A 27,996-nucleotide genomic window follows, 5' to 3' on the forward strand; every position below is an offset into this window, starting at 1 on the left:
ACTTCTGCGTATCCTTCCATGGCTAGAAATGCAGGCTCTGTCTGGCAGGCTGGGGGTTTGAAAGAAAGCACCTAACCCTGTCATATCATCCTCTCAGTACTGTGTTGTGCTGGAACCCCTTGCCAGGGCAATGAAAGGGGGTGTTTGTCTTTCTCCTGTTCTCTTCACCGACTGCAAGCACATGAGGGAATACACAGGATTCATTAGGCTCTGACATTGCATAAGAGCAAAGGAAGCCAAGTCTTTGAGAGCTGCAGCTCCCTTATGTAAGTGGGGTTTTCAGGTCATAGATATATAGACTTTGAGCAGGGGAAGATCGTAGAGATTGCTGTAGTCTAACCCTCTCACTTCACAATAAAATGAGGCACAGGAAGAGAAGATAACATTTGAAGGGCACACAGCTGTCACACTCTGGATTTCCCCTATGGCTGACACTGATTTCAGTATCATTATTTCTAGGTGAAAAATAGTCCAAGGAAAGTTCTTAAGCCAAATGTTTTATATATGCATGGGGGGGTGAAGAGACCCAGCACACTGTACATATTCAAAAATTGGATTGGTTGAAGTTTTACATCAGAGAATAATCTTATTTTAACAATACCAAAACTAACCCTGAATTCATTTCATTCTTTATTGTCTTCCATGACCCAAAATAGTTGGAGGTTTTAATCTCCCTCCACTGTCTCACTGCAAAATATGAGTATGGATATGAGGTTACAATGTGGCACTTATTGGTTTGAGGGAAAGGCTTTTGGAAGAAGGCATTTGGATCTGGAGAAACTTTGGTTTAAGCTTCCAGAGCTGTGTGAGAATCCTGGCAATACAGGCCATTTCATGAGTAGGCCGTAATACAAATACTTCCTAAACCCATTTTAAATACATCATCAAAATGGACTCATAATGACCCAAGCTTCTTATTCATCATTGAAGCCCAACATCTCTCCATTTGCTTATACTTTTTTTCCACAATTCTTATTTGGGCCCAAACTGTCTTAAATTTTTCTTTAAAATGCCATCACAGCTCTCCCATGCAGCATATGGGAATCTGGATATTGCAGTGTGCACCTCCAGCTCCATAGAGGCCCCACCTTAGCATAAAACACTGCTGGGGACTTTCTCTTCAGACTCTCACAGACCAAGGTTTACAGTTTTCCGATGATCCAGTGACACACTAGAAAGAAATAAGAGAATTCTCATTGTCATTTTTTTTTCATGGTGTCTTTCCCACTATGTCTCAATATATGCTACCTCCTAGAACAGCCAATACCATGCTAATTTTACAAACCCATTTTATAGTCTCGGCCACAGGGAACACCCCCCCCCCCAGCACAAGGACCCTTACATTTCTCATCCTTCGTTTAATTTTACTGAGCACTTGCCATGTAACAACCATTCCAGTGGGCTCTAGAGAGATGGTAATAACCAATGCAGAAGTGGTTCCTTTACACATCGCACTCACAGTTCTTAGAAAATACAACTGACATGTGGAATCAGCTATTCTTGCAAGTCCACTGCAGGGGTTTATAGTCACTGTGTGTTGTTACAGAGAAAAGACTCTTTGTTCTAGGTTGGAGGCCTCTGAAGACTTCTTTATGATGGAGTTTGCATCCCATTCCTTGCACAATGCTGACTTTGCAACCTGCCCTTAGGTACCACTCTTGTTAAAGATGTAAGGCTTGGGTAACCATCAGCAGATCACAGGAATGAAGCTGCACAGCTGTGGGAACTTCACTGCCTAAGACCTCACACAAGCTCTGTGGGTCTCACCTCTTAGCTAAAGCACAAGAGTAGCCTGACTGGGAATCCACCTGTCTCCTTCACTCAGTATTGAGGTCTAGGTGGCAGATTTTCCTCCCTTGAGGACTCCCCTATCCATTCTTCACGCCTGGAATATTTAGGAGCAATAAGTATTCACTTGACTTCCAAACCCGAAGGCTATGAAATTTCAAAACCCTATCTGTCTGCTAATCCAACAGAGATTTTGAGTACTATTATGTTGCACAACTCAGGCTAGACTGGCTCTGGGGTTTCATAGAGGAAACTGTGGTCCTAGCATGTTCTCCTTTTGCATGGTATCATCCACCAAACATGAAATAAGGGGATTTCTCCTTTGGGGATTCTGAGGACCATAGAATTCCTCTACTGCAGTGGTTCTCAACCTATGCAGCGTGCGTGACCCCCTTGGGGGTCACATATCAGATATCCTGATCCTGCATATCAGGTTATAATTCATACATTCCCATTCATACTGGCAGCAAAATTATAGTTACAAAATAACAACAAAAATAATTTTATGGTTGGGATCACCACAACATGAGGAACTGTATTAAAGGGTCACAGAATGATGAAGGTCAAGAACCACTACTCTACTATGTGCCCCTCCAGTATGGAAGTCAGTCACCCCATAATGTAGTCATTTGGCTTTCCAGAAAGCTGTGAAGTCCTCGAGGTTACTTATGGTCCCAGTGTCAGGAAAGCTAATAGTAATGTTGAAAGAAATGTTGTTAACCATATTGCTTCCTTCCCTTTCCCCCTCCATGGCACTTCATATGGTGTTTTTAACCGAGGAGTCCCCCGAGATAATAGTGATTAGCAACAAAGACTGAGCTGTTCTGAAGATTTAGCCATCACCTGTAACCAGCTGGAAAATGATGAATTTTGGGGGCAACAGTTGAACAACACACATTCCTCCCACCTCAGGAGAAGCCCATCTGCACCTGAAGCTTCAAAGCAAGCCCAACTCAGTGTCCCACCTGGCTCACTGGAGGCAGCCCTTGACCCAAGGCTGGCCAGGTGAAACAGACCCTGACATCTTTCCTCACTGCAGAACTTTCCACTCAAGTTGGCCAGTTGGTGCCTGTCCTCCCCTGGGTTAAACAGGAATTTGAGAAGTATCCTACCAGGGTGGTGAACTGGTCCACACAAGCATTCCGGATCTTCTCCGGAGTGGCAGGGCTGTCTAGCTGGAAAAGCTGTTTTGCATTATCACCTCCATGCTGAGCTCGAGCTGCTCGGATAGCATCTTTGATGGCAAAGAAGATAGACGAAGCCAGGAAAAGAGGTGGCTCCCCAACAGCCTGAATGGACAGGACATGGAACAAGGGATCAACCAGAGAGGTTCCAGAGTCCATGTCATCTCATAGACCCAGGATGGCCCATGAACAACTGCACCCAGCACTATGGAAACACACCATATCAGGCAAGAAGAGACAGCCAAAACTAATAGAGGCCCAAGAAGCCATTTCTTACATAATCGTACTTCATAGTTGCTTTCAAGCTTGTATTATGTATTTTCTCTGATGGTAACAAAATACCCATTAATTATATAATATACCTTTGAAAGTTATACTAAATCATTATTTTTATTACTGAAACCAGGTTTGGCCATGGAATCCTGCCTGGCCTAGTACTCACTATGTAACCTGGGCCGTTCTTTGATTTGCAGTAATCTTCCTATCCCAAACTCTAAAATACCAGGATTACAGGTGTGCACTACCATGTGTGGCTACTGTTTTATAGATCAAAAACTTGCCATGAGCCTTGGCCCTTTCCTCAGTTACTGGCCCAGGGAATAGTCTATCTAGAGCTCTGGCAGGAACACTTCACATGCACTGTAATTATGTGTATGACTCTGCTAGGGTTGCAGGCATCTCCTGATAGCAGCTGGATTTCCTTCCCTGTGGGACTTAGATGGAAGACCACCTACATTAGAATCACCAAGGATACTTATTAAAATGTGTTCAGGCTCAATCTCCTGGAACCACAGATCCAAAATATATGTGGTTATTTATTTTATTTATTTTAATAATTTATTTTTATGTGCATTGGTGGTTAAGTGCATTGCCTACATATACATGTGTGTGAAAATGTCAGATCTCCTAGAACTGGAGTTGCAGACAGCTGTGAGCTGCCATGTGGTGCTGGGAATTGAACCTGGGTCCTCTGAAAGACCAGTCAGTGCTCTTAATCACTGAGTCATCTCTCCAGCCCCAATTTCTGGGGTGATGATCCCCAGAGATGCACTTTTCTCATGAGTCTAGTGACCCTAACATATTGTACTTTATAAGAACCAATGGTCAAGGTTACAATGTGTTCCAGATTCTACCACCCATGACAGCACAGCAAACCACAACATGAGCAAATATTTCGTTGGCTACATGCCATGATTGTCCTTTCTTCAGAGATACAGGACTATATGAATAATCTAAGTTGATTTTCAGCCATGTTCTGCACTTCCTGATAACAGGAATGAAGGAGGCTCTCTGTGCATAACCTCCAGGCTGAGCATAGGTCTGAATTTGACCCATAGGATTTGGTTAAGGAATCTCTCCAAGGCTCCCAGAAGGAGCCAGCTTCAGTTAATACACTTAAGATATGTCCTCATCATACTCCCATTGTTTCTCAGCTCTGCTGCCTTCTCAGAGCCAGGGTCAATCCTTTCCTTCTTTGGGAGGAATCCTTTGCAGAGCCATCAGATGTCTGAATGAAACTCCTTATCACCCACTGTGATCTCATCCTGCAGGTGAGAAGGCAGCACAGACCCACAGCCACAGTACCTTGGAGGCATAGATGGCCTTCTTGTTGGGACAGTCACGGAGCAGGGATACGCTGAACTCAATGGGGATGCTGCCAAATGCAGGGATCTTGTAGGTACTGGGCCCACGAGTATGCAGGCTCCCCTCAGGGGAGTAGTGCAGCTCCTCCATAGTGAAGAGACCAAGGCCCTGAACAAATGCCCCTTCTACCTACAGGACAAAAGGTGACCATGTTACCACATCCCCTTTAGCCCACCCCCCAGGACAGATACTGACAGCTACAATGGATGTAAAACCATAGTGGGGCCTGGAAGGAGGCTAAAACAATCACCTGTCTGGCTCTTGCCTCAGTACCAACACATCTCTGACAGCATGTCACTGGAACTTCAGAACATGTCAGCACAGTGGCAAGTACCTTTCTCACCAAAACCTGCCACTGAATAGATGGAGATGCTGTCTCCATGTCATCACTGGTGATCCAACACTGAGTAACAAGCTCATACAAGGGATTCCTTGAGTAGATTCTTTGAAGTTTGCCTCCAGTTGATGGGTTCCCACTCCTGTCTGACTTTTGGGAGGAAGTGTCTCCCCTCTATGGCTTACAGATCTAGGACACCCTCTGCAGTATATGCTGGTTCCCATCTGCTCCCTCACCTCTGTTCAGAAGAGTGATTGTGGCACTGCCAAGGCTGAACAAACACAGGAGGGGTCGTTGTCAATAATCTTGATGCAATGCTGGCCTACAGAGGGCATTCCCCAAGCAGTCCAATGAGTGTGTATGTGTGTGTGTGTGTGTGTGTGTGTATGTATGTGTGTGTGTATTAGCCTGTTTCTTTTTTTAAAAAAATACACTCATGTTTTCTACCAGATGCCACTATCTCAATTGTGACCTCTCCCTCTATCCTCTTCATCTTGGCCTATTCTATTAATTCCATATTTTCCAAAAATGGTTTTCATTGGGCCATCTTTTCCTTCTCACAATTGAGCCCATGTCTTTTGGTGGATCCCTCCACTTCTCCAGTCTTGGTAACATTTACTACCTAGAAAGTAATTTATCTAATGTTCTGGGTCAGTGAGCAATGGGGAGACAGTTTGTTCTTCTGACCTCTGACCCCAATGCCTAGGATTCAATCTAGTCTATTTCCCTGCTACATTGTACTCATTCCCCAGTTCTTGATCTCTCTCTCCCCCCTCTCTCTCTCCATTTATATCTATATACATATACACATACACATACACATACACATGCACATACACATACACATACACATACATATACATATACATATACATACATATACATACATATATCCCTCTTTCCCTGCTTCCCTCCCCATCTCACACTTTGCCCCCATGCCTGTCTGTGTGTCCATATGTCTGTGTACCTGTCTGTCTGTCTGTGTTACATGTGCACATCCAATGTCTCCTCCTGTACCACACTGGTCTCTGGGGTGTGTGACTGCCCTTCCCAAGTTAAGCAATATTTCCTTGTTTTCTGATTTGAGAGTTGGATGGATGCTCTTACTCGGACAACATGCTGTGTCACCATCCTGGCCCCACAGATCTTACCTGTCCAATATCAATCGCAGGGTTCAAGCTGGAACCAACATCCATGACAATATCTGTGCGGAGATTCTGTGAATGGAAAATAGTTTGAGAGGAAAGGAATGTCTGAATTTGCACAGGTGTGCCTTGATAACACTTAGACTGTAAACTCCAATCCAAATAGCACTTCCTCGAGCACAGAGCCCTGAGCATGCTGAGACATGGGTTTCTGTCACACCTTCATTGCCACTATCAAAGCTGATGCTTGAGATCTTAACAGCTAAGTAAGGAGTGGGCTCCAGCCCTGATCTCATCACACATCCACCTATGAGTGTTAAGAGAGGGTCTCCAGGGGTTGGGACTTTGAACCTGGGAAGATCATGTGAGAAAGCAATCAACCAAAGCATTCTGGTTTTGTAGCATCTATAAAGTAACAACTACATTATTAAATAGCTGGGGAGGGGCAGGCTTCAGTTATAGCTTAATTGGTAGATTTCCAGGCTTGTATGCATGGGGCTCTGGGTTTACCCCCCCCTAAGAAAAAATTTAAAAATAAATAAATGGTTGAAAAAATACAGGAAGAAGATTTTGTGCTGCTGAGGGGGAAATGATCCACAATTTAAATTTCAATGTCCAGAAGTGGCAGTTTATGGTGCACACCCCAATTATTGTGGCTTCCACTACAGCAACAAAAGGGCTGAGGCAGAAACTATGTGGCTCTCCAGCCTTCGTGGACCATTCACCTGCCTCTGATGTAAGGCCTGTTTCCTCACCAGAGAACATGCCTCAGCCTGCAATTCAGATGGCCGTTCAGTTGTTCTCTTCTCTTTTAGGCTAAAGCTTTGCAAGTGTCTTACCTTATGATCCCCTGTCAAGCAATCTATTTCTACTTCAGAGCAAGCTACCCCATAACTGAAATAGTGGAAGGGATTCCCGGAGTTTGTCTCAAAGCTGTAGCCAAGGTTGGGTGTCCTGAAAGAGAAAAGAGAAAAAGGCTTGTGTGTTAGGCATAACCACCCCTTTCCATACATACTACTTGCCCCATAAATCTGTAAATCCTAAAGGTATTTTTCCCCTATTCAGCCATTCTCCTCCAAAGCCCATGCATTTCAAATACTCCAAACTTTAAATGAAACCCAGATATTCTAGAGCATTTGGCTCATGCTTCATTTTTCTAAAACCACATTATAAGCATCCTGTACAACCTGGCAGCATTTAGCAGAAGTGTTTTGGTTTCTGGGTGGTGGTGACAACAGTGACAGATATGTCTGGGCTCCTGAAGGATGTGAAAATCACTTCCTAAAAGAGTGAGCCAGAATTCAAGGTCCTCAGCACCACGGCTCTGCCTAGGATGGTACCAAACTATTCTCACAAGTTCATCTGCTCACCTTTCTCCAGGTGAAAGGTCACAAGATCAGAGTCTCCGAGAATCCCTAAGCAGCCATTCCCCATCTCCTGGTCCCATTTCAAACTTCACCAAGTGATTTGAGAAAATAAGAGAAACAGATGTTGCATTGTGTGTTTTCCTTTTAAGAGCCTGCATGCCCTGTACAATTGTCAAAGTGTATGAACCACAGATATGTATATGCACAACACTAGAGCTTAAAATTTGCTGTCCCTATGGTGGTGGTGGTGGTGGTGGTGGTGGTGTGTGTGTGTGTACGGGTGTATAGAATTCACTTGTGTGATTATATGTTGTGGAATAACTCTTTTATACACTGTGAAGTATTCTCACTCAGATTGGTTTAATAAAAAGCTGAATGGACAATAGCTAGGTTGGATTTTTCAGGAGAGGATGCTGGGAAGAAGAGAGAGATGCAGGGATTTGCCAGCCAGACGGAGAGGAAGCAGCATGGGCATACAGAGAAAAGGTAATAAAGCCACGAGACAAAAGTAGATGGATAAAAATGGGTTAATTTAAGTTGTAAGAGCTAGTTTGTAACGAGCCTAAGCTATCAGCAGAGCTTTTCATAATTAATAAGAAGTCTCCATGTAGTTATTCAGAAGTTGGCAGGCAGAACCAAAACAACAAACAAGCAAACAAAAAAAAACCTTGCCTGCAATTATATACAATGTATTCATATAATACTTATATACATATAAAATATACTACATACTACATAGAAATAATGTGAACTGGCATGACCAGAATTCACCCTCAAACCAAACCAACAGAGGGCTAAGGAACAAGACTCCTCCCTGAGAAACTTCACTGTCTTTGTCCTCTGACATCACCTTGTCTATTTAGGTGGTCATTTAGAAACCCTACCTGTGAGTACTCCAGGCGGAGGAAGTAGGAGGACATCTGCATTCGTTTGTGTTTGGGTAGGATTACTGAGATGGATGACCTTCTTTATCATCACACTAAATGGATTTAGGGTCACCCAGGAAACAGAGACTCAATTGAGGCAGGAAGCCCCTCTCTGAATTTGGAAGCACTAGCCACAGACTGGGGTCCAGGACTAAACAAAAGGGAAAATGGAGCAGCGAGCAGAGCACCCGTATGCAGCTCTCTGCCTCCTGACCAGCGGCCTCACATGTCCTTGCTGTGTAGCTCAGACTTGCCTTTTCTACAAGGAGAAAAGTAACCAATACAATTATATAGCCTGGGTTATGAGTAAACCATTCTATTCATATATGAATATATAGTGCTCATAATAACCACATTCACTCAAGGCATTTTAAACAAGCATGAAAAGTTTTCAGTTAAATTTAAAACATCAGGATGGACCCTTGTGACATTTAATTTTAATTGTCAACTTGATATAATCTGGATTCACCTGGGTAGAGTCTTGGTGAGGAACTGTTTGGATTGGTCTGGCCTGTGGACAAATCTGTGAAGCATTTTCTTGGTGGGTTATTTGGAGTGGGAAACCCTATCCTGAATGTGAGCATCATCATGCCATGGGCTGGGCTCTGGACTGTCTGTGAAGGAAGAAGGTGAGTTGAGTGCAAGCATGCCCTCAATTGTGGATGCTATGTGACACAATAGCTCAAGCTCCTGCTACGACAATGATAGACTATATATAATATAGAGTTATGAGATGAGCTTTTTCTTCCATATGTTGCCTTTGTCAGGGCATTTTGTTATAGCAACAGAACAGTAAACATAATTGTAGCTTTTTTTTTTTAATAACTCTAAATTCAGATGGGAGGGTTCTGCCACTGACCATACTGTGACACAATTTAAGACTGTAGAATGTGTGTACTTCTGTCTACGTGTCACTGTACTAATAACATTCCACCATCCTCTGTATGTTGTAAGAGACCACTAAAGCCCCCTATTTTCCCGAGGACAAGTCACTATGAAATCCAATGTTTAGCACAAGGAAGCACACAGGTTGCCCAAACACCTATCATGGTTCTCCTAAGATATAGCACACTCAAAGGCCAGGACTACTACAGAGCAAGGGCTAGGAGAGGCTTCAAAGCTACACAGAGAAACCATGTCTGGAAAAATAAGCAAAACAAACAGACAGAAAACAAACAAAACAAAACAAAAAAGATCAGGACTAGAACTTGGGTATTTTAATACAGAAGCTCCATCTTTTGTTCCCTCATACATAGAAATCAGCATGAGTCCCATTGACATAATGGGTTTAGAGGCACTATACCTTTTTCTGGCTATGGGCTAACCAGCATTCAGGATTATACTTACTTATAAAATCCAGTAGCAGACAAACTCACTGCACTCGTGTAGGCATCCATGACCTTGAGGAAGACAATGGCCATCAGGAAGGGACAACGATGGTTTCCAAAGACCCAACCCACCACTAAGCTATCATTATTCCCATATTTCACATGGGAACAATTTTTGACCTAGGATCTTACTAGGCATATAATATAACACAGGTACTGGTTACTGTGGGTAATCTATTGGTGGTATCTGCTCATAATGGATACTGAACTACATGGCTGGTAGCAGAGGACAAAGCTCAGAACAACAGGTTAAGTGAAAAAATTATCATCAAGGCTGTTGTGAAAATATTACAATTGCCTGACAGACCTAAGCACATACTACCAGAATTAAGCTAGAGTTGAGCAGTCTTCATGGATATGGTACTTAATAAAATGAGTGTAGAAAGGGAAGTCGAGATCATATGAGACATGGAAAGAGTAGATGTGACACAATACCTTATGTTCTCTAAATCTGTTGAGATGAGGCTGTGCTATCATATGGTTCATGGACAGTCCCATTTTGTTACTTCTCTCTCCTTGTCCTATCATGGTGTGTGTGTGTGTGTGTGTGTGTGTGTGTGTGTGTGTGTGTGTGTGTATTGTGCTGTTAGAGCTGAACCTAGGGCTTTACACATGCCAGGCTAAATGTTATACCCCCAGTCCTTGGCTATTTGAGAAAGTATATTTCTACATAACTCAGGCTGACCACTAATTCATAATCCCCCTGCCTCCACCAAGGATTATAGGCACACAACACTTCTGAGAATTCTTAGCATGTAGACATCTAGTCTAGATTCAGACAACTAGGCTCATTCTTATTGAAAGTCTCTGTTTTCTCACTCCTGGAATCTAATAGGATATCTTCTAGCTCTCTCACAGATGACATTACTGTGGCCCCCAGACTCAAAAGTTGGGTAAGGGGAGAGGCTGCCAGGGAGGCCCTCAGAAACATCGAGTTTTGAGAAGATACACCTCATTGGGCCTGCTGGACATCTGTGTGGATCCATGCCCAAATGGGCTAAGATATGAGGAGGTGCTTAAGGCAGAAACTCTACCCTTCCAGGCTTGGGGGCTGAACCCTAACCTAAACAAACTTCAAGATCTTGGATCAAAAGCTTTCCTCAAGTGACTCAGGCATAGTTCCTTCTGTGTGTGTGACTAGGTCATCATCTACATGTGTTGGGTAGGGACAAAGGTGCCGCTGTTACAGTGTGAACCAGCTCAGACTTACCCAGTCCTCCCAGGAGCCTTTGGGATTCTTTCTCTTGAATGGTTCGAGCCTTTTCAGTATGACCTGGCAAGCTTCCTAGAGGAACCCCACCACATATTAGACATGTCAGTGTTACGCCCTCCATAGCCCAAGTGACTCCTTAGTCCACCTGTAAAACCCAGTGCCCAGCAGTGTTACCTCAAGCAACCCTGCTGACCCTGATAGTAGGCCACCATTAGCCTTTGTCTAGAGAGCCCTCCTGACACTATGCCTAAGCTATGAGAGGGAACTTCTGAGGGACCCCCAAAAAGGCACCTTCTCCCATCATACTCCTTGTTTGAATATATCCCTCATGTGACAAAGAAGTGAGTAAGTAGCTGGGATCCAGCTGACCCCATAGTCAAATATCAATTTTAGCCCATTATCTTGTGCCCAGTTCTAGCCCCCGGTCGTATTATTTCCCAGAAGCCCCAGCTTGCCTTCCAATACCCCTCCCACTCTGTATCCAACTCTCCTGGCTTTGGTGGAAAATAAATGGTGATGCTGGGGTTTCTCTATTAGCTGGGCATATGGAGGAATTGCATCCTCATGGGTAGCAGAGTGAAGTAATGACCACAGCTAAAGAGCCTACATTGGACCAATTCCAGACCATCATGGGGACCTCTTGAGACCCCACACCCAGGGCCCATCCTCAGCCATGAAGGCTCCACTAGGCTACTCACTTACATAAACAGCCTGGCCATTGATATCAGCACTGGCAGAGGCAGCCGTGGGAGATGTGTTGGGGACAGTGTTAGTGCTAGTCTCGCTGATGTGAATCTTGGAGGTGGGGATTTTCAGAGCTCGGCTGGCCACCTGCAACAAAGGAGACAACACTCTCTGAGAAGGCGGTTATCACAGAACTTGGCTGCCCTTCTTCCTAGGGCAAAGTTCAGTTTTACTGCCAGGGCAAGAAACAATCTTGTAAGTTCTACTCTGTTGTTTTTGGAATGTTGTTGCACCTGGCTGAGAGTTTGGAGGAGCATTTTTTTTTTTTTTGGTGGGGTCTGGTTGGCTTAGACATTCAGAAACCTGTTGTGAGCAAATACTGGTTTTTTTTTTCTTTTTTCCTTTCTTTCTTTCTTTTTTTTTGTTTTTGTTTGTTTGTTTGTTTGTTTTGTGTTTGTTTTTGTTTTTAGAGACAGAGTTTCTCTATATTATTTTGGAACCTGTCCTGGAACTCACTCTGTAGACCAGGCTGGCCTCAAACTCGCAGAGATCTGCCTGCTTCTGCCTCCCAAGGCATACACCACCAACACCCAGCTAATACTAGATTTTTTTAAGTATGGATAAACCTCAATAGACAAGCAGATATTCTGACTACAATTCAGCAGGATTAGCCCAACTCCTCTGTTAGGTCCTATTGTGTGTGGGAAATGAGCTGTTTTCATAGCTACAAAGAGCTCAGAGCTCAGGATGGCAGTGATGGACATGTCCTCGGAGACTTCACAGTCAATCCGTTAGAACAGGTAAGGAAACAAGCCAAGATGGGAGAAGACTTGCCCAGCGCTATGTGTGAATGTGCCCTCGGGTCTGTTGCTTCTCCTGGTACAACTTAACTTCCCCCAGCATCTTCCAGACAGCAGACATTCCAGACACAGTCCCCAGGCTTCTCACCTGAACCATCTTCGTGTGAAGACCTTGACCCATCTCAGTACCCCCATGTGTCAGCAACACTGAACCATCAGTATACACGTGGACCAGGGCACCTCCCTAAGCAAGGAGAAGGAGACCAAACACAGCATTTGGTAAATCCTGACTCAGCTCAAGCTTTGAAACCCAGGGGACAAAGCCCAGAAAGGAGAAAACCATCAGCCATGCTTTAGATAGAAACCCAGGTAAAAACTACACAGTATAAAAATTGTTTAATTAAGTAGCCTTTCAGGAGTGTGAGAAATGCTCCCCCACCCCCCACCCCTGTGTGTGTGTGTGTGTGTGTGTGTGTGTGTGTGTGTGATCCTAAGAAGAACGTAGATCATTTCTCTCTGTCCCAATACTATTCCTGAAGAAATAGAATGAAGAAGTTGAGTGTCTGTGTATAGTTTTTCAGTCATAAAGGGCAAGAACTAGAAGTCAACCCTGGCTCCCTGGCTCATTGCTCCTTCACATACTACACCAATGGATGTGCAAATTTCATTCTATTCCAGCAGCAGAAAAAGAGTCCTGGTCAAGTCTGCTACTAGTGATGAGACATTCCTCTTGTCACGCCAAAAGCAGAGTGGGATGGTGTCCTAGTCCAGAGGACATGGTCATAGAAAGCCATTACCTGGTTCAGAAAAGGAAGTGTGAAGCTTATTCCAAACTTGGTCGGGATTATACACAGTCCTCTCTTCTTCCAACAATTCTCCCTGGAGAGAAAGAACATTCAAGATCTCATTCTGTGGACCTGTCTGGCCTGGAACTCACAGAAATCCCTCTGCCTCCACCTCCTATGTGCTAGGATTAAAGGTGTGTGCTACCAGGTCTGCCTGAAAAGAACCTTTTATAGAATACATATTTATGTCTAGCTGGGTATATTTCAGTTAGCATCTTTGCATTAAATCAGAATAGGGCATCCTTGGGGCCATTTACACAGTCACTGTCATAACTGAATTGTGCCCCAGTAGACAAAAATGAGAGGCAGGAGTCTAGATTCTGTGTCATCCTCCAGTGATGGTAGCAAAAACTTCAAAGTATTATAGAATTACCACCCTAAGTGGATTTTCATTTAGACAGTGTGTCCTAATGACTTTGATTGTCCTTCCCAAAGAGGAAGATAATGATGTGTTCTCTATATATTTGTTCAAATAAGTAACTCTGAAGAAGATAGAGCCCATATAATTATCCCTACTTTACAGATGGATTAACTGAGGCTCACTTCAGAGAAATGGAATGACTTCCAATATCAAATGATTTTGCTAATTTCAAAGGTAGGCACATAACTGTGATGTTGTTGGTACCCAACCAGTCCTTTCAATAATCTGGTACTCTCAGGAAGTATACAAATCAATACAGATGAACCTCAATTGATGGGCTATGATTCTGAGTGAAGGCTGAAGGTCCCTTGTTCCTGGGCTAAAGAGCTTCACCTGATATTAAAGAGGAAGCTATCAATGAGTGGCAGGTTCAACAGCCTCAGGACCTGTCCGTTAAACCATTAGCTTGTAATTTGGAGATCAGCAGAAAGGCTGGACCACAGCCAAGCGAGAACAGAGGATTCCCCACCCTCCGCTTACTTGTTGAACTTCTCCACTTCCATCTTGCGAGTGAAGTACTGAGAGCTTGCTATGCATTCATCCCAGCACCTGGGCAAGGTGAACATCTCCAGCTTCTGGTTGAAGTGAGTCAGGTCCCCTTCCTTGTACATGTTCTTCCTCCGTACCTTCCCAAGAGGAGACACACTTGGGTCTTGTAGCTTCTGGGTCCCTCCACAGTAACTGTACATACTGCCTCCCCCAGGAAATGCCATAGGTAAGAGACACTCTCCCCTGCAAATAGGCTTTCCTGCTCCTAGGCTAACTTACCTCCTCTGCAGGCAATCCACAGGTCAACACCACCTCACTCATCCAGTGTTCTGCAATTAGCATCCCCTGAGGACCCCCGAAGCCTCGGAAGGCTGTGTTGGAGGGCAGATTGGTCTTACAAATCCTCCCAGTGCCTCGAATGTTGGGGATCTTATAGGCATTGTCCATGTGGAATAGAGCTCGTTCCATTATCTAGGGCAGAAGAAACCAAAAAGCATAGGATGTGGAAGTCCACCGACTTCTTTCACAGTCAGCACAGGAAATGTACTCATGCCTGTGTTCCCTAGGTCAGATGTGAACATCTCTATTTTAGGTCTGTGTTATTTCTCCCTAGGATAACTTATCCTTCCTATGAAGGCCCCTAACCCTGCCCATGTAAGGGTGTGTGTGTGTGTGTGTGTGTGTGTGTGTGTGTGTGTGTGTGTGTGTGTACGTGTACGTGTACATTTGTGCAGGTGCCTATGGAGGCCAGAAGAGGTTGCCAAAGTTCCCAAATGGGAGTTACATGTAGTTGGGAGTCACTTGACACAGGTCTGGGAACTGTACATTAGTCCTCTGGAAGACCATGTGCTCTTTAATCACAGAGGCATCTCTCTAGTCCTATGAATTTGCTTTCTTTCCATTAAAACTGTACTATAAAGAGTCAATCCATCTCTAAGTCATGGTCTGTGAACTAGCAGTCCCTTCCATATTCCTTCCTCCACTCTCCTGAAGCAGCCACCTATAATCTCTAAAGCTCTTTCTTCTACCAGATGGTTGGTTGGTCTAGTGTTTGTACATGGTTGTGTATACATATTTGTGCATCTGTGTATCTGCATGTGGAGACCAGAGGTTAATGCTGATATGTTCCTCAGTCACTTTTCACCTTATATTCTGAGACAGAGTTTCCCACTAAACCAGGGTTTCCCACTGAACCAGGAGCTCATGGGTTTGTCTAGAAGGGATGATCAGTAAGCTCCAGGGACCCAATTGTCTCTGATCACTCCCTGTCCCCCACTCATAAGACTGCAAGCAGGTACTGTCGTACCTGGCTTTTATGTCAGAGCTAGCGACCAAACTCAGGTCCCCATGCTTGTACGCCATGTCCCCAGGCCCCTTTTCCTGAATATTTAGTTCCGTTTTCTGCATCTCTAAGGACTCTTACATTTCAGGGTTTTGCTTTTCCAGTTGTAGACTCTTGTCAGTCTGTCTCTTTCTCTGTCTGTCTCTGTCTCTCTCTCCATCCCCCCTCTCTCTCTTTCTCTCTCTCACTCTGTGTGTGTGTGTGTGTGTGTGTGTGTGTGTGTGTGTGTGTGTGTGTGCATGTGTGCATGTGTGTGTGTTTCAAGACAGGGTTTCTTCCTGGAACTCACTCTGTAGACCAGGCTGGCACCAAACCCACAGAGATCTGGCTGCTTCTGCCTCCTGTGTGCTGGGATTAAATGTGTGTGCCATCACCACCCAGTTTAGACTTGCATATTGGCTTCTCAATTTGGAAAAGGGAACATTTGTCCCTGCCTTGACCCCTTTCCCCACAGACACACCAGCTTCCTATCTCTCAATACAGCTATAGTTTGGATGAATCAATACTCAGTTTGATATTATAAATCTGTACACATTACAGCTCAACCAGGAAGTTATACTGTGATCTCACCTTCTCTCTCTTTCTTGTCTCTGTGTCTCTCTGTCTCTGTCTCTGTCTCTCTCTGTAAAATTACTAACCCTTGTAAAGTTTCTCTTGATATGTTCAATTGTATCAGATTTTTCTATTTGTTTCATAGAAAAACAATCTGAAGAAACTATTCCTGGAGCTGACTGGCCTACTCTAGTTTAAACCAGCTACCTGCTAAACCTACCATTAAGCTGCTGTCTTTAGAGTCTCCTTCACAGCATCCCTGATTTCCTTTGCCTCTGTATTTTTCTGTTCCTGGAACTCGTGTCTTTCCCTTTTAGTTTCACTCTACCTCATTTTGGAGTACATTTGTCAACATTTTCTTAAGAGTGTTGGTGTGTCTCAGGCTCAGTGGTCATTGAGAAAGTGGGCAGAAGACTATGAGAGCTAGAGGACCAGGAAGTTTGCTGTGGAACTGCATCTCCTAGAAACATCTGAGATGCTACATCCATCAAGCCTCACCATCATGGCTGCCTAAACAAGACCTAAACAATGACCAGTGACAACAACAGTAGACAATGTTAATGTGGGACATGGAAATCTCGTGGGGCCTCAAGTCCAAATACTACCAGCAACTAAGTAAGGCTGAGAGCAGGAGAAGTGGTCTTCCCTAGGGAAGTTCCCCCAATTACCCATGTAACATAATACAGACTAAGTTGTATTTATATATTTAGGAACATATATATGTATGTATGTGTGTATGTATGTGTGTGTGTGTGTGTGAGTGTGTGTGTGTGTGTGAAACAATATTTAAAAAAAAAAAGAGCCCATGAATTTGAGAGAGAATAAGAGAGGGGCTGAAGGAAAGAAAAGAAAAAAGAAAACGATGTAACTATATTTTATTTTATTTTTTAAAAGAGTGGTTGTGTGCATTTACTGTGCTTTCATCCTGCCCCAGCTCTAAACAGGATTATAAGTTTACTAATTCCCTAATGTATTCGGAAAGCATTTATTGGTATATCCTAATTCTCCAATACTGAGGAACAATAAACACCTTTCCAACTCTGGAAAAAGAAAAGAAAGAAAGAAAGAAAGAAAGAAAGAAAGAAAGAAAGAAAGAAAGAAAGAAGGAAACCTCTAAAACTCAGTTTCCAGATTTCCATGTGGAGCCTACTTTGCTTTATTATGCTCTTTATAGGTTGTCTTTTTAAATCTTAAAATCTATGTCCATCAGTTTGGGGATATATATTTTTAAATTGTTTCTTGGCAGCCTCTTCCACTCTCTGTTTTCTGAAATGTCAATTATTTGCACCTCCTGTACTGGTCCTCAATTTTTCTTGTATTTTCTTTCTTGCCCCACAGTGTTTTCTCCTCAGGGGAGAGCCATCAGGTTGCTTTCAACCTCTCTTACAGTTTTAATTCACAAGAGCTCATCTTCATTCTTGAATGGTATAGTGTTACAGCCTGCTGTTCCCTCTTCATGGTGCAACGCCCAGTCTTCCTGAGAAGACAAATACCATCTTTCTGTGCTTTTGCTGGTTTGTTTCACTTTGATTTGAGTGTCCTTCCCCAAGTGTAGTTTCATTTTCCCATAAATAAATTGCTTTTTGTGTTTTTCTGTCTCAAGTCCATTTTTACTTCCAATCCTATCAACTCCTTTCCTTCCTTCTTTCCTTCCCTACTTTCTTTCTTTCCTTTCCTTCTTTTCCTTCCTTCCTTCCTTCTTCTCTTTCTCTGTTTCTCCTACCTATTGTGTTCCTTTTGGGGGGGCAGAAACAATGCCAGAGTCACTTCACTCCACTACCTACAGCTAGGTACTCAAAGTATATTTATGGGATTGAATTACAAGATTTTACGATCTTTGGGGATAATGACTGCATGCTTGTCACCCTGATTCACTCTAAAACACCCAAACATGCTACACATGGTGAGAACACTAGCAATACTTTCAGTTTTGAACTGTTGTAATAGTAGGTAGGGAGTTTAAAGTTTCTAACTGAACTAATCAGCCCCTAGCATAGAGGGAGACCCATGGGCATAATGGGCAACCTGCCTTTTCTGAACTGTTACCTCCAAAAATAGGAATCTATATAGGTGTAACTAGTCTGGTTATAAAATTAGGATAAATAGCTTTTAGAAAGTAACACAAACAATGTACGTTTGATAATTCTCACAATTGATTTTATTTCACCCACTGCCTCAACTTACTTTACTTCCCCCTTTTTAAAACTACACTTGTTGTTTTACTTAAAGGTGTATGTCACAGCATGCATGTATAAGTAGGTCAAAGGACAAACTTGAGAGAGTCAGCTCTCTCCACTGTGTGGGTTCAGTAATCTAATCAACTCAGGTGGCCAGGCTTGGTGCCAAGCACCTTTGCCTACTAAGCAGTACCTGGCTGGCCCTACTGTTTGTTTTACTTTAACACCCAAGTATTCCAAGCTCATCTGCCCAAACTGTGGCAGTAGAAAGAAATATACACTTCTGCTGGTCTTATGCTTGCCATTTGTATGATTCAAGGAGCCTTAGCAGAAGCTAAATACAGAACTACCCAAGGACCATGCTTTACATTACTCAAGGTGCTATCCTGGGAGACAGAAACCCAACATTAGTATGCATTATGAGAACTTCCCCTATCCCAACAGGCATCACTGAAATATTACATAGATACATAGGTAGGATAAGGTAAGATATATGGATAACACAACAATGCCAAGGGCATGCCCTTGACCTCCCAGACACCCCTAGGGGCACAGTGATCCTACTTACACTCCGAGAGAGATCCTCAGTGTTCCCACCATTGCTGAAGTGAGCCACCTCCAGAGCCACTATATTCCCAGTCTTCATGAAGCCAACCTGATGAAAAGACAGTCGCCCTCAATAGAACTCATGGCTTGGTACATCCCACCTGCTTACACTACCCAAAGGAACAAAAATGACCAAGAACCTTGTATTTAGCCAAGAATGGGTGTCTGCCACCAGTTATCAGCATGTCCTCATCACGGTCCAGCATGCAGCGTACAGGGCGGCCTGTCCTGGGGCAGGGAGAAACCAAGAGGGTTAGACACCTGTGAGCCTCCAGCAGCCCAGCCCCATGAGTCTCAGGGATGCTAGACAGGAAGAAGGATTTCCTTTTCATCTGAGAATTGAGCTTTGCAATAAAGGCACTATGCTAAACAACACAAGGAGTGCCAGGCTGAGTCCTCTCCTCACTCCTAAGAGGATTACAGCCAATTAAGGAAAATAAGACACAGGTCAATGTACAAAGAAACTAGTTAGGTTACCCTTGCCCTTATGTGTAAGGGTTTGAAACACAGAAAACTGAGAATTCAAAGCAGGGACAATTACTTTCAACAGGGGAGACTCTAAAAGGCCTTCCTGACCCAGCTGCCCTTATTCTATTTCCCAGAGAATCTAATTGTGGCAGGAGAAGGCGGCCTAGAAACTTACTTGTGTGCGGCCAAGGCCACAGCCGTGGACACCACAGTGCTCCGGGTCTCCTTCCCTCCAAAACCTCCTCCCATTCTCTTCACTCGGACTACAATCCGGTTATCTGGAACGCCCAACATTTTGGCAACAAAGCTCTATGCAAAGGGGAAAAGTATATATCCTTGCATTAATGCAACTTCTGGACTTTTTCCAGGCCTGTCCTCAACCTGCCCAACATGCCTGGGCCTAAGCACTTCTATAAATTCTAGTATTCCTGGCATGAAAATCCTTGTCACACATCTCCTCTTCCTCCCATGCTGTCTGGTGCCAGGGTCGAGCATTCACTAGTCACTGAAAACTGAATTCAAGCAGCTTACACACTTGCATTTAACCACAAGGGCAAGATAGCAACATATTTTCAGAGCAAAATACATTTGCTACGGCTACCACTTAACACTTAATTTTAAAAGATAACAAATGTGGGCAGGATATGCCCTGACCAAGGCCACATAGCATCAAAATGATAAAAATGAAGACTTAATGATAGGCTCTTATGCAAGTACTAAAATGCATCTAACTGATGCAATGACACTCTCAAGTTCCATCTTACTCATGAGAAAACTGAAGCAGAAAATGACAAGTTCAATGATTGGTGGTGATAGAGTCTAGTTCCAAGACTAATACTCATGTCTTTTTTAGAGCCTGTGTCTATTCTTCCCATTCCCTACCTGTCCACCTGGCCTGCTAGGGGCTCTCTTGTCACTGCCACAACTACTGAGCTGACCTGGGTTTTCATGGTGTTCTGTGTGCTCACAAAGAGCTCCATCTCGCCTGCCTCGCCTTTTGGGACAGCGATGGTACAGTTGGTCTCCAGGTAGAAGTGCTCCTGGCCACCAATATACAATTCTCCTGAAAAAGCAATGAGAGACCCCTGATGAGCCCAGTTTTGGAGAAGAGGTATGCTTGCTGTGGTGGCCAATCTTGGTTGTCAATTTGACACATCTGGGAAGAGGGAACTTCAACTGAAGAATTGTCTCCATCAAATTGTCTTGTACACACATCCATGGGGCATTTTCTTCAGTGGTAATCGATAGAGAAGGACTTCCCCCACTGTGGACAGTGCCACTCCTGAGCAGGTGGCCCTGGGGTATATAAGGAAGGCAGCTGGGCAAGCTAAACAGTTAACAGCATTCCCATGGTCGCTGCCTCAGTTCCTGCCTCCAGGCTCTCCTTGGCTTCCCTCAAAAATGGACCTGTAATCCAAATAAACCCTTTGCTCCCAATGTGTTTCTAATCCGTGTTTTATCATAGCATCTGAGAAGCAAACTAGAACATTTGCTAAAGGAAAAAATTCAGCCAAGGAACCACCTGCTGCTGGGTGACCTCTGGGTTTCTCAACTGGGGTATGAAAGGCTCTTAAAGTCCTAGCATCTGTTCCTCCAATCTGCCTGCCATCAAAGCCAGAAGAGCAATAAACACAGTCCTCTCATTGCAGCCATGGGGCTTCTGGGATTTCTAAAATGATCACTGTAAAGTTTGAGAAAGGTAAGAAAGAAATAGGTAGATATGATTGAAAGCAATCGGTCCTGGTGGAGAATTAGTTAGCCTGCTGGTGACTTAGCAAGGCCCAAGAATCAAAGTAGAAAGGTATTCCATGGAGGCTATTGGGTAGCCTTGCCTTGCTGGGATCTGTGGACATAACTCATAGAGTCAGAGTTCAGGGAAGAGGGGGAGGGACAGAAGCTCACAGAAGGTGGGTAAGAATCATCTTCAGGAATCTGGGAGAGTATGGAATTTGTTTCAAAGCTGGACACTTCTGTGGCCATTGTCCTCTCTATACAACCTTCCAAATACACAACATAGTGTAGGGTCACTTAGGTGGGATGGGAGAATGGAGGTAAAAATGTAGGCCCTCTTAACGGCCTACAGTTCCATTCCTAGCAACAGAGCACATCAATCTATGGAATGCTATCAATCAACTCCCTTCTCCTGGCCTCTGAGTATATCTCTAGGATTTAATTGACAAACCAAGGTCCCCGTCCCTTCTGCCACATGGTGCTGCTATACCTGAGACCACATTGTCAGCTTCGGAAAAGCCTTTCTTGAGATCACCTTTCTCAATTTTTATCTCGGGGCCATAGAAAGAGTTGTTCTTTACAGCATCCTGAGGGTCAAAAAAACGAAACTTCAGTAACATGGCTTTTGGGGGAGGGGTGATGGAAAAGGGATTCTGACAAGAAAAAGAGACTTTTTGAATTGCTGCCTCTCTCCTCACAAATGTGCCTCTGTGCTTTCATTCATACTCTTAAAGCGGGCTGTACTGGAGCTCAGGGAATCATGTTCTGTCAGTCTCCTTGCTGGGAGATGGACAGCGTTGAGTCTTCTGGAAAAAGCAAAGAATCCCAAGGATTTTGAAATATAGGGCAGCTGAAAGGTGGGGCAAGAGGAGCTCAGTTTGGCCATTAGTTGACTGAACCCAGGATGGTAAAATGTAAGGTTTCCCCAGAGCACAAACTCTAAGGCTAGGAGGAATTATAAAATCCATTTGCAAATGCCTCTTAACTTATGGTAGGATTACATCCCAGTAAATCTATCATGTTGAATATGTCATATGCTTAAATGCTTTGTGAGCAGCATAGCTTCTAACTAGCTGACCTTAAATAAACTCTGAAAGCCTATATTAGCTTACAGTTGGTAAAAACCATCTAGCACAAACTTGGTTTTCAAATGCAAAATTGGATATCATAAATGATTTGAATGTTGTACTGACAATGAGAAGTTGTGTGTTTATGGGTTATGCTTGTGCACCATTGGAAACCTGAAGAACTGATATAATTTAAACAGAACCAAGGGAAGCTGGGTGCCAGCTGTAGCCAAACATCCATGTGCTGCTCACACTGAAGGCTCCTTCTCTAGAGAGTCCTCCAAAGGAACGCCTGGGGCTAAAAGGTGACTCCTTTATACGAGCAGCCTATTCCAGCTACCTCAATTGTGATGATGGCTGGAAGGTCTTCATAGGTGATTTTCACCTCTCTAGCAGCTCTCTGTGCATGTTCTGGGGTATCAGCAACCACAGCACCAATGATGTGCCCAACACAAGTAACCTAGGACCAAGACAAGCTGTTAAATACCATGAAGTTACTCAAGAAGCAAATATTTACAGATATTCTAAAAAGAGCAAAGGCAGTGCCCACCCTTTAGCCAGATCACATTTTAGGAATGCCCTCATGCCTTGCCACGAGCCTCCTCGCAAGATCACTAGCATCACAATAGAAAGAGATTTCAGCTCAATGCCCAATTCCTATATTTTCACTCTTGTAGCTTATTGACAAGCTGCAGTGGAGATGATGTAGACAATGGCTGCCATTGTCTGCCACGAGCCAAATGGGAGGCACAGTCCCAGCATCTGTTTATCAATGGAAATATGGCTCGGTGATTAAGAGCACTTGTTGCTCTTGCAGAGGGCCTGGGTTTTATTCCATTCCCAGCACCCACATGGAGGCTCACATCCACCATCAATCCAGTTCCAGGACTTCTACAGGCACCAGACACATATTCAGGCAAAACACTCAGACACATAAAATAAAAATAAGTAAATTTAAATTTTTTTAAAGATGGAAACAGACTCAGGAGACAACAGGCTAGTGGCTAGATCTCAACTAACTAAATATTGGTCTTGTCTCTCAGCTTCAGTATCTTTCCACCAGACCACTTTCTTTTATGTCAAACCTTCTCAAAATCCACACTTGTGTCTTATAACTTCATCTAGATCAGCAGTTCTCAACTGGTGCATCTCAACCCCTTTGGGGGGGTCATATATCAAATATTCTGCAGTCAGATACCTATATCATGATTTATAACAGTAGCAAAATTATGGCTATGAAGTAGCAACAAAATAATTTTATTGTTGAGGGTCACCACAACATGGGGAACTGTATTAAAGGTTTGCAGCATTACGAAGGTTAAGGACCACTGTCTAGATGTTCCTAAGCTGCAGGTCACAAACACTGGTTTAGACATGATGACACCAGGTTTTCAATTTATAGTGATTGTCACTTCCCTTTGATGACCTTAAAACTGTGTATCTTATATGTTCTTGTACATGTTCATGTGTATGTATGTTCACATGTTTGTGCAGGTCAGAGGTCAGCATCAGATAGTTTCATCAGTTGTTCTACACCTTATTTTTGAGACAGGGTTTCTCACTGACTCTGGAGCTCAGAAATTGGATAGACTGACTGGCCAGTGAGCTTCAGGGATCTGCCTGTCTAGATTATATATGACTCAGGTCTTCATGTTTGCACAAGCACATAAAAGACCAAGCATCTCCTACAGAGCTGGTAATGGATCTCCTTCATGGATAATTTTAATCAAATACTCACCAAAAAATAAATGGGAAATAGTGATCATATAGCTTATCATATTAAGATGCAAGGTTTTCTAACAACAAGCAACACTTGACATACAAACCTCTAGTTCTCTCTGATGGACCAATAAGTATGGACCTAACCGATTCTGCAATATTGACCTGCTTGTACCTAGTTACCTTAAAATGCTTGCAATACTCCTGGGGATCCAGACATTGATAAAGTAATTTGGTTTTCTACCAAACACTTTATATATTTTTCCTCCATAAATGCCAATGGAGTCCTGTTTGAAGTTTCTATTCTTTGCTTAACCCTCACATTAATTTTTAAAGAAAAATATGGTGATTAGCCTTCAACAACACTTACTCAAACCCAATTTGAAACCTTTAATCAGTATCAGAATTATAAAATGATCATCTGGGAGCTGCCCTGTAATTGAAGTATAAGGAGTTTTGTAGCAACTATCTTCAGGGCTTGGCGATGTTATTATTGCAGAATTTTTTCATATACTTGAAATCAGTAAACAAAATCTCATGGGAGTGGATTGTCTACTTCTAGTGGTGGGATTATGAGTTCATTCCTAGTTAGCTTATTTAATGTATCTTTATTTTCTTTAGTAAAGGATCTTCGTGTTATACATTACAATCTTTGTTGTTGACTCATGCATGGTCATCAGCCTTGTTCTCCTGCCATTTTGACACAAAGTCTCCTATTATACCAGAATACCAGCCATCATTTAAATAACCAAATAACATACTCTGTCCCTATGTGGATTGTCCAAAATACTGGCTACATTATATGCATGATTAGGGATTTGGAACAATGAGCACATATTAAAACCATGATATTTATTTCAGTTATTTCTGATGACAAGTTCAAACATACCTTATCCTTTGCAAAGACAGTTTCATCATTGAAAATGCCAGTTACATTACTACTGGGAATATCTTCCTCAGTGAGGAAGCAAACAAACCCTGGCACCTTCTTGGCTTCTGAAGTGTCTATGGACCTGCGGGATAAACAGAGTGAGGAGCCAGGTCAGCAAACTGAGGCAGGAGTCACAGCATCTGTCCTGGGCAGCCTGTCATCCAATTATCATTCCTCTACCCATCGCTGTCTTCTTTGATGTTAGATCCTAACTCATTTCTATCCTGTTCTGAAAATGGTGATTGGATGCCTTCCATAGTGAAGCCACTCTGCCAAAAGCCACTGGGGACATGGGGTAAACATATCAGATGTTAGTTCCAGTCTGGATTCCAAGTGTAGGAAGGCTTATCCAAGAGGGCAGCAATAACTCTGGGAGGCTCTGGTTAAAATATATCTCACTGGAACAAGCACTTTGAGGCCGTTGCTATGCTATGGATACAGTGGCCCTGGGATTCTGCTCACAGACTAATTTCTTTTCATACATTAATCGTGCTGCGTCTATAGCAGAGCATCCTAGACACAATTAGGCAATGTCGACCTTGAAGAAAGATGCCAGAGTTAACCAAGTCTAACAGACAACAGAGCAGAGGCACTTGGAGAAAGTTATAGAAAGTGCCTTGAAAGAATCATCTCTGAAACACTTAATCCTCATTTAAAAGAAAAACAAACGCAAAAAAGCAATCACCATTATCCCCATATTACATTTAAGGAAATGAAAGTTTGGGGAAGTCAAACAGCTTGTCCAAAGTCATCCAGCCAGTAAGCAACATATCTGGGATTAGAACCAAGGGCAGCAACAGGATGGCACCAGGCAATGAAGCTTCACCCTTCCAACCCATCCATTCACACACTGATGGGATGGAGGGTGCTGAAGTATAGACAATATGAGTTGTGACCCTGTTAATATGGACTCAAGGTAAGGACCAAGCAAAATGACTCACCTCTAGCCCTAGCTGTCAATCAATTGAAACAAATACTTCCCTCAAAGCCTGGAAAAGTTGATTACCTCCTTAAGTATTTTGTATCTAGTTCACCATGCTTGGAGCCTGTCTCCAGGAAGTAAAGATTGACAGGGAGGCCTGGGTCTGTCCCCAGGCAGGGCCTGAGAGAGACATTCCTGGGTATTCTGCCCAGCCACAGGCTATGTCCAGTGACACCAGAGGCTGAAGCTCAGTGTCTGACTATAAACATCCCGAAGTGTCATGGCCCCAGTTCCTAATGCTCCCTGGCCTCAAACACAGCCCCTACCACCTGCCAATCATACATCTGAGGCAGGAAGCACCTCCTACTTATGCCTTAGGTCCTCTGCTGCACCTGCCTATAGAGTTGTTGTAAAGAGTAAGTGAGCCAGTATATGTAAAGTATAATTTGTGTGTTAAGCACCATGCTCGCAATTACAGTTGCTTTAGTGGTAATTCTCACTGTTCAGCTCTTCGCATCTAACAGGCATGGCTGTCATCTGCTAGGTGCTGTGTGGGGATCCTAGAGCAGATAGGGGTCTCAGCAGCTCTGCCAGGACCCAATCCCAGCTTTGTGAGGCTAAGTTCCTTCCTGTAATGTCAGCTAGCATTTCTTTTTTTAAGTTCTGCGTGTGTTCAGCCCAGGCTCTGACCTGAACTATTAGGCTTGTCACCTACATTCACAGATTTTCAGGCCAAGGGTGACTGACCTTCCTGCTTAACTCTCAGACTGACCTCTTGCCCTATTCCCCTCCCTCCAGGAGAACCTCAGGTACTATGCCTGGAGCCAAAGTCTTCCTGCCCAAGCTTCTCTCTGGTAGGTTTAAGAGGACTTCCTGCCTCTGATCTAGGATAGGGAATCTTCAAAGGGCCTCTACCTTCAGTTATGACAGAGCATGCTTCTCACTAACTGACTCCCTGGGAGGCAATACTCACATGATCTTAGCATGGGCCCTCGTGCTGGTGACCAGCTTGAGAGATAGTTCATTCTCATAGCGGGGAATGTCATCACAATACACAGCCTGCCCTGAGGCCTGCATTTCTGCAGCCAGGTGTGGCAAGGGTCGGCCCACCATGTCCTCCTCAGACTGATCCTTTGGCACCTCCTGAAATAATATGGTCACCAGTCAGGCTTCTGAGAACACTGTTCCTCTACAGGCCCAGGGGACACTGGTAACTAGGGAAAGCCACAGGGCACCTAAGAAGTCACTGGCAAAGTATTCATAGTATAAACATATCAAGAAACAACACAAGAAGCTAAATATGCATTAGCTTCAAACTGGGTTATACTCCATTTATATGGCAGAATAGTATGCATCATTAAAATATGCTTTTGAAGAATTTAAAACAGAAGAATGTTTATATTAAACATAAAACAGTCTATATATGTATATGGTGATTGATTTTATACAAAAATAGCAAATGCTACTAACACCAAGTATGTATACTCACATAAGCAGAAGAAAAATAGAAATAGACAAAAATACAATGACTTTCTCTTGGAGGTGAGAGTTTGGGTGATTTTTATTTCCTTATTCATACTTTACTATAGTTCCCAGAATGTTTTATTAACTTTATAATCAATTTAATCTTATTTATTTTTTTCAGAGTAGCAAAGAATCTCTTGCTGAGCATTTTTATGAGCCACAGACTTTTAAGTGGTTTGATTTTATTTTTCATTGCTAGAGATGCACCCAAGGTCTTACCCTTGCCAGGCCAATGCTCTAGCACTGGGCAAGCAGCCCAGCAAACACACTTCCATCCTCCCCCTCCCACATTCTGTTAAATAAGTCCATCATTAACCACGTGTGCAGGTAGATCTCATTGACTTTCCTAAGAAGCACAGAGGTGGTTTGCTCAAGGTTACAGAATAAAAACAGGCAAACTTTGGGTTCTGATCAGGCAGCCACACCCTAGAGTTCATCTATGGGCCACCAGCTTGGGGTTCAGTAACTGCAGCCAGAGTTTGAGTCTATAAATAGTTACTGAACTTATTCATTTTAATGGTTTGTGTTGTTTTTAAGAGACAGAGTCTCCTGTTTCCTGGGTGGTACTCAAATTTTCTATGTAGCTGAAGACAGCTTTCAAACTCCTCCTGATCCCCCTGCTTCTACCTCCCTGATGCTGGGATGTCAGGAATGCTCTTCCACATGTGGTTCTGGGGACTGAATATAGGGCTTAGTGCATAAGCGAGCACTCTACCAACTGAGCTA

At 43.4% G+C, this 27,996-nt stretch overlaps 1 protein-coding gene across 1 annotated transcript in view; it reads right to left on the reverse strand.

The window, feature by feature from the left end:
• Positions 1–617: 617 nt before the first annotated feature.
• Xdh (xanthine dehydrogenase) overlaps positions 618–27,996 on the reverse strand; it is a 61,794-nt gene continuing 34,415 nt past the window's right edge. Inside the window, exons 17-36 of the mRNA XM_051181842.1 lie at positions 26,720–26,889; positions 24,783–24,906; positions 22,515–22,634; positions 21,598–21,694; positions 20,315–20,439; positions 19,552–19,685; positions 19,049–19,136; positions 18,871–18,957; positions 14,511–14,702; positions 14,223–14,368; positions 13,274–13,355; positions 12,625–12,720; positions 11,695–11,823; positions 10,990–11,064; positions 9,739–9,791; positions 6,938–7,052; positions 6,105–6,170; positions 4,557–4,745; positions 2,901–3,077; positions 618–1,171 (exon numbers count right to left, since the gene is read on the reverse strand). Coding sequence (XP_051037799.1) covers positions 1,121–1,171; positions 2,901–3,077; positions 4,557–4,745; positions 6,105–6,170; positions 6,938–7,052; positions 9,739–9,791; positions 10,990–11,064; positions 11,695–11,823; positions 12,625–12,720; positions 13,274–13,355; positions 14,223–14,368; positions 14,511–14,702; positions 18,871–18,957; positions 19,049–19,136; positions 19,552–19,685; positions 20,315–20,439; positions 21,598–21,694; positions 22,515–22,634; positions 24,783–24,906; positions 26,720–26,889 — 2,316 coding nt within the window. The 3' untranslated portion in view covers positions 618–1,120. The remainder of the gene's footprint in view (positions 1,172–2,900; positions 3,078–4,556; positions 4,746–6,104; positions 6,171–6,937; positions 7,053–9,738; positions 9,792–10,989; positions 11,065–11,694; positions 11,824–12,624; positions 12,721–13,273; positions 13,356–14,222; positions 14,369–14,510; positions 14,703–18,870; positions 18,958–19,048; positions 19,137–19,551; positions 19,686–20,314; positions 20,440–21,597; positions 21,695–22,514; positions 22,635–24,782; positions 24,907–26,719; positions 26,890–27,996) is intronic.

This window comes from Phodopus roborovskii, unplaced genomic scaffold (assembly GCF_943737965.1).
Source record: "Phodopus roborovskii unplaced genomic scaffold, PHOROB, whole genome shotgun sequence".
NCBI classification, from domain to species: Eukaryota; Metazoa; Chordata; class Mammalia; order Rodentia; family Cricetidae; genus Phodopus; species Phodopus roborovskii.